Raw genomic sequence first — 18,543 nt, 5'->3', positions numbered from 1 at the left:
GCCATATCTGCCAGCCCAAGAGCCCTTAGTTAGCTTTCAATTTCCCTTATTTTTCAGATCCTGTTGTCAATTTTTGAATTTTTAATTGATTTACCCTACAAGTGGTCATTTGATGACAATTTCTAGTTAGCTCCCATTTACTCAGTAAGCCCCTTTTTCTTTGAAAATAAAACTTGAAAATATTTATTCTTTTCTTAAACCTGTGAGCTCATTTTAATCCTTTTAAACAAATGGCAACAACAACTGTTTGTGTCAGCATTATTAGGCTACTCCGCTGCTCTGCAGGAGGTTGTGCCTGTGGGCCTGCCTGCTTCCCTGCCAGCAGCACGGGAAGGCCCGGGTGCAGTGGAGTGAGCGGGCCTCCCTGCCTGCCTGCTCGGCCACCCCGGATGCCTTCACAGCCACACTCAGGAGCTCTGCTCTCTGCGAGTCAAAGATACAACCGCAAAAGGCATAAAATAACAAAAGCTCCCTTTTTGTTTTATATTTTGAAAATGACGCAGCCTAAGGTAATGTGGCTCTATGAAACAGAAATTAGAACATGCAGGGTTCTGTTGAGTTGCTTAGAAAAATTACAATGACCGTGGCAAAGTCTTCCAAATACATTGTTCTTATTGAGCCAAACCTTTGAGTGCTTTTCCTGGTGCAACTTTTCTTCTAAATTGTGTGCTGCAGGCTGGATCTGAGCACCCTTTGCATAGTCAACCGCTGTACTTTGTTTCTTCTCCTGCTAACAGTATTCTTGAATGTGATTGGTATCCTGTGTCATTTTTTCCAGTTCATCATCATGGGAGTAAAATGTTACGTTCGGAATCAAACTCTTCAATTACTACTACTCAGCCTACTATAGGTTGGCAACCTCTCTCTTTGCCTCTCCCCTCTTACCTTTTCTCTTTCCTACTTGTACATTCTTGCTTTAATTATTTGTTTTTAAAATAACACGCTTCATTCATTGCGTATGGCTTAAGTCATATCCAACTGAGCTGGTGCTTCCAAATTGAAATTCTGAAAATTTCGCACACTTGAGATACGTTGCAAACATAGGTGTTAATGTAAGTGATCAAACACATGCTAACACATTGCTCATCAGGTTTTTGTGGCGTGTTCGTGTGCACATGTGTTTGTATGAGTGTTGCATCACTGATTACCTCACGGATTCTGGGGTCTGGTGTTTGTTATTGCATGTTAGTAAAAAAGAGTTTTTCGAGTCATAAAATAGTAGCTGCTTCATTTAAGTGAAAAATTTGAAAGTTTATGCGTTGTCCTCATGATTAACAAGCCATCTCTCATTCTGTGTAATTCTATTTGTAATTCTATTATTTAATTAATCCCACTGTTAAAATACTGGCATTCTCCTAACCTCAGCAGTACATGCAGAAGACACAGACCCTGCTGTACTGGCTGGTCGTGTCGGTGTGCAGAAAGGGTAATGGACCCACGTGGGCATCAGTAGCTGGTGGATTAACAATCTTTTGGCATGAGCTTTCCATTTTCATGCTGATTCTTTCTTTAATAGTGGTTATTCTGGCTGGTGTCTGGTGTTAGAATAAACACTTTTTTTTTTCTTTCCCAAACTTACTCTTATCCAAAAGGGAATGCATTGTAAAGGAATGCATTTGCCTTTTTGTTATGCTGAGTTGGAGTTGGCATGGCAAAAAAGATGTTCTTCAAATCCTCAGCGTGCTCTGTGGTGCCAGGTGGTGGTTCTTCCCACGAACAATTGAGTACCTCTTTTCTTCCTTCCTCTCTGTTTGTGCGTGTTGTGTGTTATGCCATCCAGCTAAAGGGAGGACCAACATGGAACTTCGGGAGAAATTCATCTTAGCTGATGGTGCCAGCCAGGGCATGGCTGCTTTCCGACCCCGGGGCCGAAGATCACGGCCTTCCTCACGAGGAGCTTCGCCCAACCGGTCGACTTCGGTGTCCAGCCCGGCTGGCCAGGTGGCCTCCCCACAGGTCCCTGCCACCAACACACCCAAGGTAGGACTCGGGCGTGACACGTTTTCCTCCTCCTGGTGCTCCACGTCTTGAGTCTACTTTTGAATGTTTTAGGACCCTAGAATTTGTGATCTTTCTCCATTTGTGTTCCTTCTCACAATGTGGTGAATGATTTATTTATTTTTTTAATATATGCTTTTCCCTCTGGCCCCTATAAAAACTATCTGTTTAGGTGCTGCTCTGGTTACCTTTCAGACTGGTTTTTCTTTGTGAAGTTTCATTTATTTTTTTTTTGGTGTGTATGATTTGCCGTCAAATCTTTCCATGTATTTTTAATTATTATTATTCTTACTTTGAAATGAGAGTCTTTGCTATGAATATCTCTTTCTGTGGCTTTGTTTTTTTATCTGCTATCCTTTACATTTGATTTGCCATTGTTCCATACAGATTCTCCATCCTTTAACACGCAATTATGGTAAACCATGGTTGACAAACAGCAAAATGTCAACTCCTTGTAAGCCAGCAGAGTGCTCAGACTTTTCCGTGCCATCTGCAGAGGTATCGTAAGGCCCCAGATTCTAGTCTAACAGCCTTCTTTAATTGAAACTACCACCCACTAACATTACTTTACCTCTCCCTGAATATTTGTACTTTCGATAATGCTATGTCTTTTTAATAGACTCCTATGAAATAAGTATCAACCCAGCAGTTCTTGGAAGATGTAAGAGTAAAGGGTTAACAGAAAAAACAGAAAAGACAGCTTCTGCTCCCTGATGTCAGCTTGACATAGTCACACCAGCAGGCTCTGTACTGCCTTTGTTTTTTTATTGTTGTCTTACTCATACTTAATTTTACTTTTCTCTCTTGGAGTGAAATACAGGAGATTATATCTAAACTTAAATAAAGTTTCTTTTAGAGCTGATGGTATGCTTTTGCTTCTGGCTGAGAGAGAAGCAGTATCATTTGCAAGAGAAATCATTTAAATTAAAAGAATTTTTGTTGAGTGTTCACTCTCAGCAAGGTCTTTTGGAATGTCTGTTAGACTTTCTTTCTGCCCAGGGACTCAGAGTGGGTGAAACATAAGGCTTTTAGTTATTTGAGCATGGGGCTGGGGGCTCAGGTATGTGAAGTTACATGTCATTTTCAAAAGTTATATCTTTATTAGACTTTAATGGTAATTATTATTCAAGAAAGCTCTAGCTTTTCAATATGGCATGATATATGGGGATAAGATATTTAGGTGATATAAAATTTGTCAAGATTAACACATAGATCATTTGCATTCAGCTGAAAGTCAACCATATTTTAAAGGAACTTTTCTGTAAAAAATGACAAACATAGGCACCAAATAAGGACGTTTGATTAGAAAGAATCACAAAAAATGGAGGAAGAAGATCCCTAAATAACTTTTCTTAAATTGAAGGAGGTATTTCATGTTGAAGGCCAGGATCCAGGTATGAAAGTGCTGCAGTGCCTTCCGAAAGCACTTTATACTTTTCATAGCCCTTTCTTACCTATTAGTTAATCCTCGCGTCCGTAATAAGAGGGAGGCAGAAAAATTTTGTCGCCCTCCTGCCTCAGCTAGAAATGATGGAAACAGTATTAATAGGGGTAGATATAGGGCAGAGATGACTCATTCTTCAGCTCTTCTTTATCCCCCAGCCCCCACTGCACCCCTGTCCTTGAGTGAGAAAGGGTAGTATATGTATTACATCTAGAGATGTCTGTCACTCATGATGGATCTTTTGTAGCAAAATCTGAGAACAGTTTAAGGAACCTCAAGCAACATGTTTGTTTTAAATATTTAGAGCTGCCATATTAGTTCAGATTTTTAAAAAGTAGAGTTCCCCAAATTAAAATCTAAGTGTGCTATTTTGACTAATAGAAAACCATGTTTCCTTTCAAGTAGCCTCATCAGACTAAACAACCAACCAAACAAAACAACAGTGTAGTTTTATAGAAGGGTCTTTTAAAGGTAGGATGTCTAACAGTAAAATCAAAGCAGGTATTCTGAGAAGAATGATGTGGGTCTTTGATGGATAATGAATTCTGCCACCTTGAGTAATATATTTCATAATTGTGAGTCCTCAGTCTCGCATGGATTTTCAAAATATTGCAATGATCTATAAAAAATGCAGTGATTTTAGAATTACAATAAAATATGGTGGTTATGATTGCTTTAGATATTCTCTGTGAACTTCTATAAGAATTTTAAAAGACTTTTCCCCAAGCGTTGTTTGGCTATATTGCACGTAAGGACTACAGATGTGATAGGGCCAAGAAATAAAGTACCATTGTACCAAGTTCCAAAATATCATTTTAATTTTTTATTTTTGCAGTTAATTTGTTTACATGATGGCTGTCTGAACTTTTAAAATTTTACTTATTGTTCTGTTTGTTGGCTTATTTCTGCCTAGTTTCCCAGAAGCGTTGGCCGTGGCTGACTGTCCAAGCACATTTTTGTCAGAGCCCCGTCCTCTCTCTACCACGTAGTCAGCATCATGTTACCCAGATCTGTGACTCTGTAACATGCACCGACAGACTGGAAGGTGCTAAAGTACCCGGTTTCATTTGTCTTTTTTTCCCCCATGCCATCATTTGGGGAATCTCCATTTTTGTTTTCAACATGATTTCTCTTTGGAAGGTTCCCTTTGAACTCAGGGAGAGAATAAGAAATTAGTGGAGACAAGCGAGGACCCCATGCCTCGTTGGAGAGGTCTAGTAGAGTTTGCATCCGTCTGTAAAGTGTGGTTGGTATTACATCATGGATCACAAACAGTATCTTGACATGTCCTTTCACTGACTGAATACAGGGAACACCAATACAAGGAAGCAAGCTTCGACTTCCGGGATATTTATCAGGCAAAGGCTTCCACTCTGGGGAAGACAGCGGCTTGATAACAACTGCAGCTGCCAGAGTCCGAACACAGTTTGCTGGTGAGTGTGGTGCCGTTCTTTCTTCAGTGGCTTCTGCAGTATGCTCTGGAGATCGAAGTCCCTCTCCTCCTCATGGGGAAGAAATAATGAATTGATGATGCTGTATTCTTTTGAAATGACATGTAGCCCTAGTCCTCTCACCAGGGGATAAATGAGTCATGGGAATAAATGACTGGAAAATCCCTTTTGGAAATTACCAGAGAAAGATGAGAACAAAAGAAAAAGTACAATAGTATCCTACCCCCTTTTCAGCTGGAAAATATTGGTTCTTCTGTCTCCTTGGAAAATATACGGGGCTATGTTCTGGGTGGTTGGAAAAACCCAACCATCCTGGGCCTTACACCAGTGCTTCTCCCGTTTCTTCATGGTGAACCTAACCCTGGGGTTTGGGTGCAGCAAGCATGAGCTTCTCTAACGCTTCAAGTCCTTGAAGTTCCCATGTGCTTTGAATGACTTATTCACCTGAGAGTTTTCTCTGTGCTTGCACTGTTCCTATCTGGATAGACACACTAAGCTTAAGAAAAGGACAGCCTTAATTGATAGCTATATTCCTTATATCTGTTTGTGGTAAATGACATCCTGTTTTAAGCAGGGTAAGCCCAAACCTTAATTTGTTTGTAAATCTAGTTTTTGTATATTGTATCTACTCTGAGTGAGGCTATCCTTGTGGGATGGAGAGAGGCCATGAATCCACAGTGTTTTCTGAGTGCCTACAAGGTTTCAAGAGAAATCGCTGAGAATCAAGGTGACATTAGGTTTCAGGAGTCTGCTGCCGATGGAGCCAGTAATAAGAGTGATCCATCTCTGCCCTTTCTCCTCAGATCCTAGGAAGACTCCCAGCCGACCAGGAAGCCGGGCCGGAAGCAAGGCTGGTAGCCGGGCCAGCAGCCGCCGAGGCAGCGATGCGTCCGACTTTGACATTTCTGAAATCCAGTCTGTGTGCTCAGACGTAGAGACTGCCCCCCAGACACACAGACCTTCGCCCCGAGCAGGTTCTCGGCCATCCACAGCCAAGCCTTCCAAAATCCCCACACCCCAGAGGAAGGCACCTGCCAGCAAACTGGACAAATCCTCAAAGAGATAGTGCGGTTGCTCCCACCACGGCCTTCCCTTGAGCTTTATTATTTAAGTTGGAAAGATGTAAAATATGATGTAGAAATTATTGTGAAATATTGCAAAGGTGAGTTTAACATTCTGCAGATGGCCTTATTTGTGTATTTGTCTTTTTATTTTACCTGTATAAAATTTTTTGTCAGATATTCTGGGGTAAAAAGTCACATCATATGTGAGGGGGAAGCTAAGAGTTTAACCTGCACTAACATTTCTGCACTGTAACATCTGGAGCACACACTAAACTCAATCCCTGCACCTCCAGGGAAGTCCACACCCTCTGAAGCCACATGCCTACGGTAGCTAACGTTAAGGATACCTCATGACTATTTTATGACTTAACTCTGAAATGCTGAAAGATGCACCACTAGGGACATATTTTGAGTTAATTTAAATGTAAACTAAAAGCTGGAGGGCAGAAAGACAAACACACCCACACACAGTTCTTTAAGTAGTATCTGACGGAGAACTCCCAGGAAGTTACTATAAGCACTTGCCAGTGCCCTGATGTTCGAGAACCTTCCACCATTTTTGTGCTTCATTGCTTCACATGAGGCCAGAGGTGTCCTGGATATTAGACCTACTATACTGTAAGAATATACTTTTAAAGTGCATTCATATAAATGTGAGGTTTTCTTTTGCTTGAGTGGACAGTAGCACCTGTATCATTGAACTCATTTTGTATCAAAGCAATTTTGCTTGCACAAAGCTATGAAATAAAACATGTCCCTTAACTACATTGCTATGGAATTAATTTTTTTCCCCAGGGAAAAATCAGTGTATTTTTTTATGAGCAATATCAATTTGGAGTGACCAAAAGATACTTAAAAATGGGTTTATTTTGATTTCTCATCTGAAATAATCATGTTCTGGTATTATATCTATATTTAATAAATATATACATTTTAACTTATTATGTATACTCACTATAGAAAGATATTAGTATGCATTTAATAAAACATATTCACTTGAACATATGGAATACCTGATTATTTAAAGTGAACTTTTTCTGTTGTTTGGGTTTTTTTTGTTGTTTAAAATAAAGATTATGTATATGATGTATTTTTACTAATAGTGTAACAGGCTAAGCTTGGGGGACATCGAACAGGGATATAAAATTATAATAAATATATAATAAAATTACATTAACCACTCATTCTACAAATATATTTAATAAGTGCTATGTGCCCTCCTGTCAGTGACCCTGAGGCCACAGGGTCCCTGGCCTCTTATATTCAAGAAGGAAACAGTTAATAAACAAATAAATGACTGTAAAACAAACTGAAACCAGGAGATATGTGACAGAGTGACTAATTTTATTACAGTAATAGAGTAATATTCTTCTGGCCTATGTATCTTTAAAAAGCAAATGATAGAATTTTCCTAAAAATAAAAATGTCAAATATAATTAGAGGGATGGCAGATTGTTACTTTGGGCATAACAGGTCACAACTTTCCCCATAACTATGTAAATTTATTTCAGCAAATGGCAGTGGTGGTTCTGGTTCTGGGCCAAGGTTCTTGGCCCTTTTCAATGAGGCCAAAGCTGAAGAGCCTGGTATTTTCTCTAATGGAAAACTGGGTGCCATTTTTAAGTGATTGTAATGCCTTCTAAAAGCCTGGGTCTCAGGTAGGAGCTTTGATGGAAGGGGTAATTCTAACCTAAGAGATCACATGCTATATAACTCCTGCATTTGAGTATTAGCGTGTCACCCAAGAAGGCAGTTGAAATTGTTATTCTTTTGGTACTCTGCATGCGATCAATTTCCACTTCAAAGACTAAAGTGAAGGGAACGATTTTATCACAGTCGTTTGAATGCCATCCCTGTTAAAGAGCTAGGGGCTTTGCTTTTTTTAGTAGTAAAATAATCTTTTGGAGAAAAATAAGTGGTTTAAAGTACTTCAGAGAATTCTTAAGGAACTGCTCCTAGTTATCAGCAATTGTCCTCGGGGAGCTTTTCAAACTTTGATGCCTGATCCATGTTTCCTCTTGAACTAATCCTAGAGCTTCGGGCTGACTTGGGAAAGTCCTATAAGCTTCAGTGAATGCAGCAGACACATCTCTACTCCTTTACACATTCCTTCTGTTTTCCTTTTATTTAGTTTTTGTTTTCTTTCCTGCCTGCTTGCCGGCCTGCCTGCCTTAAAAACCAAACAAAATACACACGCGCGCGCGCCTGCACGCGCGACACTGAAATGAACCTCAACCCTAATTATCTTAATGTAAAGATTGGGTCTGTTAAGAGATAAACTGAGGCATATTAAAATTTTAAAGAGTTTGAGCAAACATTGATTGGAATCGGGTAACGCTAAACCAGAAGTGCTTAGAAGCGCTCCACCCACAGGAGCTTGGAGAGACATTTATAAAGAAAAGGCAGAAGCAGAGCCTCCTTGGCTGGCTGTGCTTGTTTGTCGAGCGTTTTGATTGCGTAAGCTTGATGCACTGACAGGCTTAGATTTGGGTTTCCTTATGTAGCCCAAGGCCCGCCATGGCGATAGAGCCACCTCTAGTAGCCTCCTTGTTTAATGAACAGTCAAAAGTTCTCCACTGTGGCCCCTGTATTCCAAGATTATCTTTGGCAAGATTAACCTGCTAGTTCAGCTTTAAGACAAAATTTTACCCACCCGAGGCTTTGCACTGGCCCCAGTCGGGTTTCTAAGCCAGACTCCGTGCACCTGTGGACACTGTTGGACCCCGACTGGTTTCCGGACCCAGACCGGAAACGGAAGTCCCCAGGTAAAGACCGGAAGTCCGGCGGCAGTGCTGAGCCAGGATCTCGGAGAGATGTCTGGGACCACGGACTGGCGGCGTAAGAATGTCGCTGCGGTGCCCTGCAGGTACCTTTGCCTTCTTGCTCCTTGCTCTTGAGGGCCGCCAGGGGCCTCCCTGGGTTTCCTCTTTGGACACCAGTACTGTCAAAAGATAAACTGAGGCATATTTTTAAAGATTTAAAGGTTTACTTGAGCAAAAATCCATTGGACTCTGGCAGTGTCAAAGTGGAAGTGGTTGGGGTGCTCCCCTGACCTGCCTGGAGCTGGGAAGTGACTTCTATAGCAGAGGCTTAAGCCCGGTGGAGAGTTTATCGGTGGACTGCCACTTCAATCCTAGTTGGCTACTGGGGATTGGTTGTCCTTAGCTGTTTAATTCCATAACCTTGAGGCATTTACAGGCTTAGGTTTTGGTTGGTTTACATCAGGGGTCCGCAAACTACGGCCGGCGGGCCACATGCAGCCCCCTGAGGCCATTTATCTGGCCCCCGCCGCACTTCCGGAAGGAGCACCTCTTTCATTGGTGGTCAGTGAGAGGAGCACATTGACCATCTCATTAGCCAAAAGCAGGCCCATAGTTCCCATTGAAATACTGGTCAGTTTGTTTGTTGACTTAAATTTACTTTTCTTTATTGTAAATATTGTATTTGTTCCCGTTTTGTTTTTTCACTTTAAAATAAGGTATGTGCAGTGTGCATAGGGATTTGTTCATAGTTTTTTTTAATAGTCTGGCCCTCCAACTGTCTGAGGGACAGTGAACTGACCCCCTGTGTAAAAAGTTTGGGGACCCCTCGTTTACATAAACATCCACAGCTTTAAAGCCCTTCCCGTGTAATGACCTCTTTGTTTAATTAATTTAACAGTTCTTAGTCATTAGGGATGGTGGGTTATAGAATGGACATTTTTATCTTGAAATCCAAAATTACTAATTCTTATGTATTGCCACCTCCTTTTGAAATAATAGAGTAGCCTCTTTGATATCAGCGCTGAAGTAGATGAGCCTGGCCAAATCTCAGTTCTAGTTTCTTTTAAGGCAAATCTGGGTGGAAGGACCAGCGAAGTGCTCTGTTGGTCATACCTGGCTTGACCTGTGGAAAAGAAAAGGAAAGTTTGGGTAAGGATGTTATTTACTTTTTCTGATCACTTAAAAGAGACGTAAATATTTGCAACAAGGGAAATTTTAAAGAGTTGCAGTTCTTTTCTCCTTTTTGACAAGGTGCTTTGAAATGCATGTGAACAGTACATTTGCAAGTGCCCAAGCTATTTTGTATGTCTGATGACACTGCCTTAGAATCTCCTTTCTGTGCCAGTGGTCTCCAGACTTCTTTGGTGGACTAGTTCCATCCAAATTTGTTGAGCGAACATTTCTAATGTGTATTAGTTTCCTTTAAGTTATTGTTTGCACATATTTTTTTTATTATTATTATTTTTTTTTTGCATTTTTCTGAAGCTGGAAACAGGGAGAGACAGTCAGACAGACTCCCGCATGCGCCCGACCGGGATCCACCCGGCATGCCCACCAGGGGCAACGCTCTGCCCACCAGGGGGCGATGCTCTGCCCATCCTGGGCGTCTCCATGTTGCGACCAGAGCCACTCTAGCGCCTGAGGCAGAGGCCACAGAGCCATCCCCAGCGCCCGGGCCATCTTTGCTCCAATGGAGCCTTGGCTGCGGGAGGGGAAGAGAGAGACAGAGAGGAAAGTGCGGTGGAGGGGCGGAGAAGCAAATGGGCGCTTCTCCTGTGTGCCCTGGCCGGGAATCGAACCCGGGTCCTCCGCACGCTAGGCCGACGCTCTACCGCTGAGCCAACCGGCCAGGGCTGCACATATTTTATTATTAGCTAATTTCTCAAGGCTCAGTATAATCTTTGGAGTGAGATTTATCTTTAACAACATTGGTCAAGGTATAGATGTATATTTCAAATAGTTTTTGATGAATCTTTGGCCAAATTCTTGTCAAATCTGAAGAGATCCACGCTGGCCTAACTCATAATGTGGCTGATGAAGGGCTTGTTCTAGAAGTGTCATCTCTGCCGTTTTCTTATTTGTTTCTTACATTGTAAGCCATGTTGGGTTTTTCCTTTTTTTTTTTTTTTTAATTTGACAAGGATCCATATAAGCCATATTTTGTAAATATTTCATTATAAAGAGATAAAATAACCAATTTCACCCAGCTTGATGTGGATAAACAGCAGTCTGCTGCAAAGGTTGAAAGTAAACCAGAAGTTTGGGAGCCGTCGGGGTGCCCACTCTGTCCTTAGGTCACCTCAGATACTGACCATGAGAGGACGCTGAGGATGTCATTGGAGGACAGTCACCAGTGTCAGATGTAGTAAACATTCATGAAGGTTTATTTCCACCCCTCCTTTGAGATGAAATGTAAGTATAAATAGACATCTTATCCCCCCCCCACCCCCACATCCTACGAGGTCACCTTGCATGCACTCTCTTTTAAGGGTCACTGTTAAATTGACCCTTAACTATTAAGTCACTATTCTACAGTTTTCTTTTTCTACTTTTTCTCAACCATCTTTTTTTCCACAGGGTTGGGGTATGCTATAATGTTCCTTCCCCTCTGTTCCTAGTTATTGAATGATGCACACCTGTGCTAGTGGTTATATGTAATTGCACGCATACCTTGTTTTGTGCTTTGCTTTATTTTACCACACAGGTGTGTTTTCTTTTTTCTTTTTCTTTCTTCTTCTTCTTTTTTTTTTTTTTAACAAACTGAAGGCAAGACCTTTCAACAAAAAGATCACAATTTGCTTTACTTTGATACTTGCTTTTTTACAGTAGTCTGGAACTGAACTCACAATGTCTCTGAGGTATGCCTGTATAGTCTGGTTAGCTCGTCTCCAAAAATTCATTGGGAGTAGAAGGGACATACCAGTATTCCCAAATCCATAGTTTAGTTCTGACCCTGTTACCTCTCATCCTACTTTAATGATTGCCTGTTTATCTTCCCACTTCCAAAATCTCCAGATACCAATTTGGAGAAATTGATCTCAAGGGGAGGGACATGCCTTTGATACGAAGGACTAGAAGAAGGGGTGAATAAGATGGGACAAGAGAAGCTGAGGGAGTTACACTGCTCTGACTTCTGTCCGCAAAGTAGATGTGTCCTGCCTAGATTTAAGGAAACGGTTAAGATATTTGTGTTGAATAGAGAAAACTTGAAAGAGCTGAGACCATGAGTTTCTAGTTACCCTGATCTATAAAGTTCAGCCTGGGGTAGGAATAGAGAGGACAGGAAGTTCACTGATCTGGAGCTGGGGCTTTTCCAGCTGGGCTCAACAGAAAGCAAAGGGTTGGAGCAATGGAAGGAAGCAGAGGAAAAAGGATGGGTTGTAACCTCAGAATCAGAAGAAAAGATTTGGGAGGGAGGCACATTATGGGAGGGAGTGTGGATCAGGGTGGTGGAATGCTGAGCAGTCTGGACGAGCACACAGGAGCGGATGTATTACCAAGAGTGACATATTTGGAGCATTGTCTAAGGATTTGAAGAATGTGAATTTTGGTGGGCTCAGCAGTTCATTAAAAATTAGTCTCAGCTGTTGCAAGACTTCATTAATCTTTATTGTGCTTATAGCAGAATCTGAATGCAGAAAGCAATAGTCACTTCCTAGAGTGAGGGAGAGGGTGGAAGAGCCTTTCTTTCAGCTGGTATTGGTTATGCTTCAAAGCCCAAGTAGGCTGACGTGTGCATGCCTATGTGTGTGTAGCTCTGGTGATTCAAGGGGGCAAGAATCTCACCAGGAGTGCAGCATGTTGATATATACGTGTTAGGTCTAGTTGTGGGCATGAATTAAAACTAGATTCCCAGATAGACTTCATTTCTGAAAGGAGGACCAACCAGGTAGAAAAACGGACATAGATAGGCTTTTATTTACTAGTGTAGAAAAGTTTGTTTCAAAAATAGGAGACATAATGTTCTGGTCAACAATTTAGTCACAATATACCTGCTTGAGAATTGACCAGTGAATTCAGTAGAATAGAGCAGGTTTAAAGTGGCATCTTCAGATGTAAACCCTAGACTTTACAATGCTATATCTGATCATGAGTTAATTTGCAGTTGCTTCTCCTGGGAAACCTCTTGCTTCTTTAGGTACACGATTATGCCCGTATTGATTTTTGTCTCAGTTTTGGTCTATGAAGCTCTTAACATAAATATATATCTTATATCAGGTTCCCAAGCAGTCACTGAAATAGTAGAAAACATTATTTGAATTTTGTGAATAACTTCAATGAAGCTAGAGAAGTTGTTACTAGTCTAGGTTCACACAGCTAGAAAATAAGTGAGTACATAAATCTTTTTATGGTGAGACCAATAATCATTTTACTACACCTCACATTTTACCCAGGTCTGGGCATTCTTTCTAAAGATGGTAGCCTTATAAAGAAGACATCATCATGACCTTTTTCAGGAAATCATACCACATCTGGATTTTCCAGAGCAGCAAACTTTATCTTAAAATAGTTTTAGTCTCTTCTTTGGAGAGTTGGAAATGTCTGTATTCCATAACTAGGTTAATTTTCCATTGTTTCATGTCTCACTGAATTAGCTGGTTCCAAAAAAGTAGTGACTTTTTTGGTTTGCTGAGTAAAATGGTTTGAATTGAGACAACTAATATTTAACACCCCATTTCCCTCCAACCATTACAGAATACATAATAAGTTCCTCCGTAAAGTTGCCTCATCACTTAGCTATTAGAGAGTCTTTATTCCTCCTGCTGCCGAATTGGTATCCTAAATGATTTACTTGATTTAGATTAGAGTATATAATATTCTACCTTTTGCTTAAGTTCATTGACAATATATGTGGGTAAATGTTGCAACTCTTTACTGACTGTCATAGTATAGTGTTTTCAAAAAATTATGTCAGGTGTTGACACACATGTATATGTGACTTAACCAAAAGATCTAATAAATATATATATAAAGGATTATGTACACTCCAATTTTCCTGCTCTGTTCTTGGTCAGTCTGACTATAATGCTTTACAAGGTAGTCTAAGCATTTATCCTGATTCTGTCACTCAAATTAGGTAGTACTTTCATGAATATGTTCTTTTGTTCATTCTTACTTTCACACACTTCTGGAAATGACCAATATTTATTTAAACTTTTTATTGACTTGAGAGAAAGAGAGAGAGGAAGGGAGATGGAGAGAGAGAGAGAGAAATAAATTTATTTCACTTAGTTCAATTTAATTGTGCTCTCATTGATTGCTTCTCATACGTGCCCTGATCCAGAGTCAAACCTGGGACCTCTGATACACCAGGATGGTACTTTATCCACTGAGCCACCCCACCAAGACCTAAAAATATATCTTTTAAATATCAATTTAATGTTTCAGTGTCAGAATCATTTGCTTTTGTCAAACCATGTTTGAAAAGTTATTAATTCAGTGAAGAACTTTTATTTAGAACATTCCTTTGACCTATGTTGACTACATTTTGGGAGTGGGATATTTTATACATTCTGTGTACATTTTATTATCAATTTATGATTATAAAACTACACTTGTTAATTGTAGAAAGTTTAGTAACTGTAAAAGTACAAAGAGGAAAATAAAATCACTCATCACCCCATTTAAGAATAAATCACTGATAAATTTGGGGGGATTGGTAATTGGTTTTAAATTTTTGATGTTATACCATACTTTCAATTTAGTAACCCCAATTACACCTTTACAAAAGACCAAAAACATTCTCAGTTATTTATCTGTAGTTATTTTAGTTTTTAAAACTTGAAATAGGATACTTGTATTGCTTTTCATCGCTGTACAGCAATTGCCTATACTTGGTGACTTCGAACAACTTATCTCACAGTTTGTGTAATCAGGAGTCTGGGTAAGCCTAGTTGGATCCTTTGTTTTAGGGTCTCTTAAGAGGTTGCAGTCAAGGTGCAGCTGGGGCCACAAGGCATTTGTGTCACAGTTCACTGGGGTAGGATTCACTTTTTTTTTTTTTTTTTAATCGAGAGAAAGACAGAGACAGATAGGAAGGGAGAGAGATGAGAAGCATCAACGTGTTTGGGGCACTTTAGTTGTTCATTGATTGCTTTCTCATCTGCTTTGACTGAGAGGCTCCAGCTGAGCCAGTAGCCAGTGACCTTGGGTTTCAAGTCAGTGTCCTTTAGGCTCCAGCCAGCAACCATGGGGTTATGTCTGTGATCCCACGCTCAAGCTGGATGTGCCTGCGCTCAAGCCGGTGACCTTGGGGTTTTGAACCTGGGTCCTCAGCGTCCAAGGTTGACACTCTATCCACTGCACTACCACCTGGTCAGGTGAGGATTCACTTTTAAATTCATTCATTGATTGGTTGGTTGTCAAGCTTCTGTTATTTGTGGGCTTTTGGACTAAGGGCTTAAGTTCCTTGCTAGCTGTTGGCTGGAGGCCACCCTCAGTTCCTTGGCACATGGCCCCTTCAACATGGCAGCTCACTGCATCAAAGTGTATAAGCCAAGAAGACCATAGAATCCAACAAGACTCTTAAGTCACAGTTCTTCCTAAACCTGAGCATGGGAATTACATTCTATCACCTTTGCCATATTCTATTAGAAGCAAATCACTAAGTCTAGTCCACACTCAAGGGCAGGGAATTATATAAAGGCAAAACTAGCAGGGGGGCCATCTTTGAAAGCTGCCTACTAATTTACTAAATCAGAAAAACTTTATTTTTTTTTTTCAGTTCACATACGTAGGTTTATTTTTGAATGAACAAAATTCAAACTTCTCAAATGGCAAAATCTCATTCAAACCTGTAATATTACTATGTTTTTCCATGCTTTATTCTTTCCTCATCACTCTTGGGTCTTTGATGAGTTTTGAAGTAATAACTGTACTTGAGCCAATATTGTTATGAAGGGGAAATACAGTAGAAAGACCACTTAAGACATTTTTAAGATTTGTCAGATTTAACAAGTGGTCACCATTAACACTTTCTCTGGGTCTTTCATTTATTTCCAGTGATACCAGGAAAAAACTTTATTCAAATCCTTTAATTTCCTTATAAAATGGAGAGACTGGTTTAAAAATCTCAAAGTTCCTTTTATCATACATGAAAAATATGACACATCAAAGTTCAGCTACTGGCTCAGCACAAGCTAGACTGGAAGAGGAATGTAACTTCAAAACTTTACTAAACTGTTACTTATAATTTTGGAAAATGAGCAACACAAACATTCAAACAAAGATTGTCTATCCTAAGCTATAGGAAAGGTGTGGTCTGACACTTGAAATGAGAAACAAAAACAGGTTGGGTACAAATGGGCATCTGTGACTCCTTGATAGGGTGATGCAGAAACCCAGAGAAGTTAGTGAACAAACATTCTTCAGCTACGGGGAGAGGGTGGATGGGTTGAAGACTTTGGGTTGGGATCTCACTAGAACCCACCTCACCTCATCCTCATCCTCATTCTCCTTCTCTTAACTCCCTTTCCTTTGTATGTGAAGACACTATATTCTCTCCAACAGGGAACACCTAATTCTCAGGGCTGGGAATATGTGCTTATTGTCATTAGCACTGCAGTGCTCCTTTGCTGCCTGGGAGCTCCCAAGAATCATCTGTTCAAGGTTAATATCTCTTTCAGATTTTCTTCCAAGGGGTCCCACGTTTGCAGCACATACATTTTAAAAGACCCACACTCTTGTGAAGCAGGAGAAAGGAGTTTGGCAACAGATAAAACATGCTCTGGGGCCCTGGCTGGTTGGCTCAGCGGTAGAGCATCGGCCTAGCGTGCGGAGGACCCGGGTTCGATTCCCGGCCAGGGCACACAGGAGAAGCGCCCATTTGCTTCTCCACCCCTCTGCCGCGCTTTCTTCTCTGTCTCTCTCTTCCCCTCCCGCAGCCAAGGCTCCATTGGAGCAAAGATGGCCTGGGCGCTGGGGATGGCTCTGTGGCCTCTGCCTCAGGCGCTAGAGTGGCTCTGGTCGCAACATGGCGACGCCTAGGCTGGGCAGAGCATCGCCCCCTGGTGGGCAGAGCGTCGCCCCTGGTGGGCGTGCCGGGTGGATCCCAGTCGGGCGCATGCGGGAGTCTGTCTGACTGTCTCACCCTGTTTCCAGCTTCAGAAAAATGGAAGGAAAAAAAAAAAAAAAAAGCTCTGATGGGCTTCCCTCTTCGTTTGTCGGTCCCACTGTGGTTTGACATTTGGTTTGTGCCCACTGAGCTCACTTTCATATTCAGAGGAACTGCTTTGCTGTGTTCTCTAGAAAACGGAAGTGCACAGAACACCTCATGAGCAGGCACCGTTTTGTGGACTTTGAACAAAAGTTTGTCCAAGAGATTTAATGTATAATGAAGCAACACTACTTAGAGTTTTCGCAGCAGCCATGAGCCAGCTTGCTTATGAATTATTGTTAAATAATCCATAAATAATTGAGATAGCACTTTTCATTACCATACACATATATCAGCTTTCAGGGGACAAAGCTGTTTTCCAGTTTTTATTACTTCTAAAGAAAAGCCAGAAGAATTCTGGAGCCATTTAGGAGGCTTGGACTCCGCACCCTACACATCACAGTGGACAGAAAGTTCTAAGATGGAAGGAATTGGGTCTCTTGCAGGTCTCTGTTCTAGGAACCTTGTTTTCTTAATTCTCATCCAGTGCTTTAAGATAACAGTTATCCCAAAATTTGAAGAAATGAGGCTCTGAGATGTATATGCCCAAAGTCACCCAGTTAATAAACAGAAATCCATGTCAGCCCAGTTCTGTCTGAACCCCAAACCCATGATCTTTCTACTACACCATGTTACTTGTGTGAATGTGTTACAGTTTTAGATTTATTTCTTCTTTTCTGGCCTACATCTTATTTATCAGTTTCTTACTTTATTTTTTCCTCATTTGAATGCCTTAGTAACTTAAAAAACCTAAAAATCGGTTTTCTCCATCCTGCTTCTCCATCAACACAAAAGGTGAAATAAAGCACATTAAAAAAAAAAAATTTGTCTTGTTCATGTAAATGTTACTCACCTGAGAGTTAAATGTGGGAAGAGATTAGAAAGGGAAAAGCAGAAAAATTTCAAAGGCAAATTGGGTAGCAACAAAAAATGTGGGTCTTTGACATTGTGATGTATATTCAGAACACACGATTGGTTTGCGCTCAGCTGTACCAGGAGATCCTTGATGTTAGAGGAGACTACGTAAACACTGTGTAGGATTAGGCTGAATTATGGCTTGAACTGTGTAGTCTGTCTTCTGTGCCAAGAATCAGTGATCTTGGCTTATAGCTGCCTCTTACCTCTTTGATATGTGGTACTTAGGTTTCTTAGGATCAGCGATGACCTTTGGAAAAAAATGTGTTTTTCTTCTTCACTGCCAGATAGAAAGTTGTTCTAAACCTAGATATATGACTATCAATATCAGAACTACAATATTATGTGATATGCACCTACTAATATATTTGCGGGAAAATATTAAGGAAGAACAACATCTGATTCTAGTAAACATTCTAAGACGTGCTTGAAAATGCATAGTAGGCCCTGGCTGGTTGGCTCAGTGGTAGAGCGTCAGCCTAGTGTGTGAAAGTCCTGGGTTCGATTCCCGGCCAGGGCACACAGGAGAAGCGCCCATCTGCTTCTCCACTCTTCCCCCTCTCCTTCCTCTCTGTCTCTGTCTCCTCTCACGCAGCCAAGGCTCCATTGAAGCAAAGTTGGCCCAGGCAGTGAGGATGGCTCCATGGCCTCCACCTCAGGTGCTAAAATGGCTCTGGTTGCAATGGAGCAATGCTCCAGATGGGCAGAACATTGCCTCCTAGTGGGCTTGCTGGGTGGATCCCGGTCGGGCACA

General features: G+C 41.0%; 1 protein-coding gene across 13 annotated transcripts in view; it reads left to right on the top strand.

Moving 5' to 3' along the window:
* DST (dystonin) overlaps positions 1-6,744 on the top strand; it is a 508,664-nt gene extending 501,920 nt beyond the window's left edge. For 5 of the 13 annotated variants that reach the window (XM_066252888.1, XM_066252882.1, XM_066252904.1 and 2 more), the window contains 5 exons: positions 779-850; positions 1,781-1,980; positions 2,386-2,496; positions 4,752-4,875; positions 5,697-6,744. In XM_066252888.1, coding sequence (XP_066108985.1) covers positions 779-850; positions 1,781-1,980; positions 2,386-2,496; positions 4,752-4,875; positions 5,697-5,959 — 770 coding nt within the window. In that variant the 3' untranslated portion in view covers positions 5,960-6,744. The remainder of the gene's footprint in view (positions 1-778; positions 851-1,780; positions 1,981-2,385; positions 2,497-4,751; positions 4,876-5,696) is intronic. The other 8 variants (XM_066252929.1, XM_066252970.1, XM_066252945.1 and 5 more) reach the window with 2 other exon arrangements.
* Positions 6,745-18,543: the final 11,799 nt, after the last annotated feature.

Source organism: Saccopteryx bilineata, chromosome 1 (assembly GCF_036850765.1).
Source record: "Saccopteryx bilineata isolate mSacBil1 chromosome 1, mSacBil1_pri_phased_curated, whole genome shotgun sequence".
NCBI lineage: Eukaryota > Metazoa > Chordata > Mammalia > Chiroptera > Emballonuridae > Saccopteryx > Saccopteryx bilineata.
The sequence above is the reverse complement of the archived record's forward strand: the minus strand, read 5'-3'. Positions and strand labels throughout refer to the sequence as shown.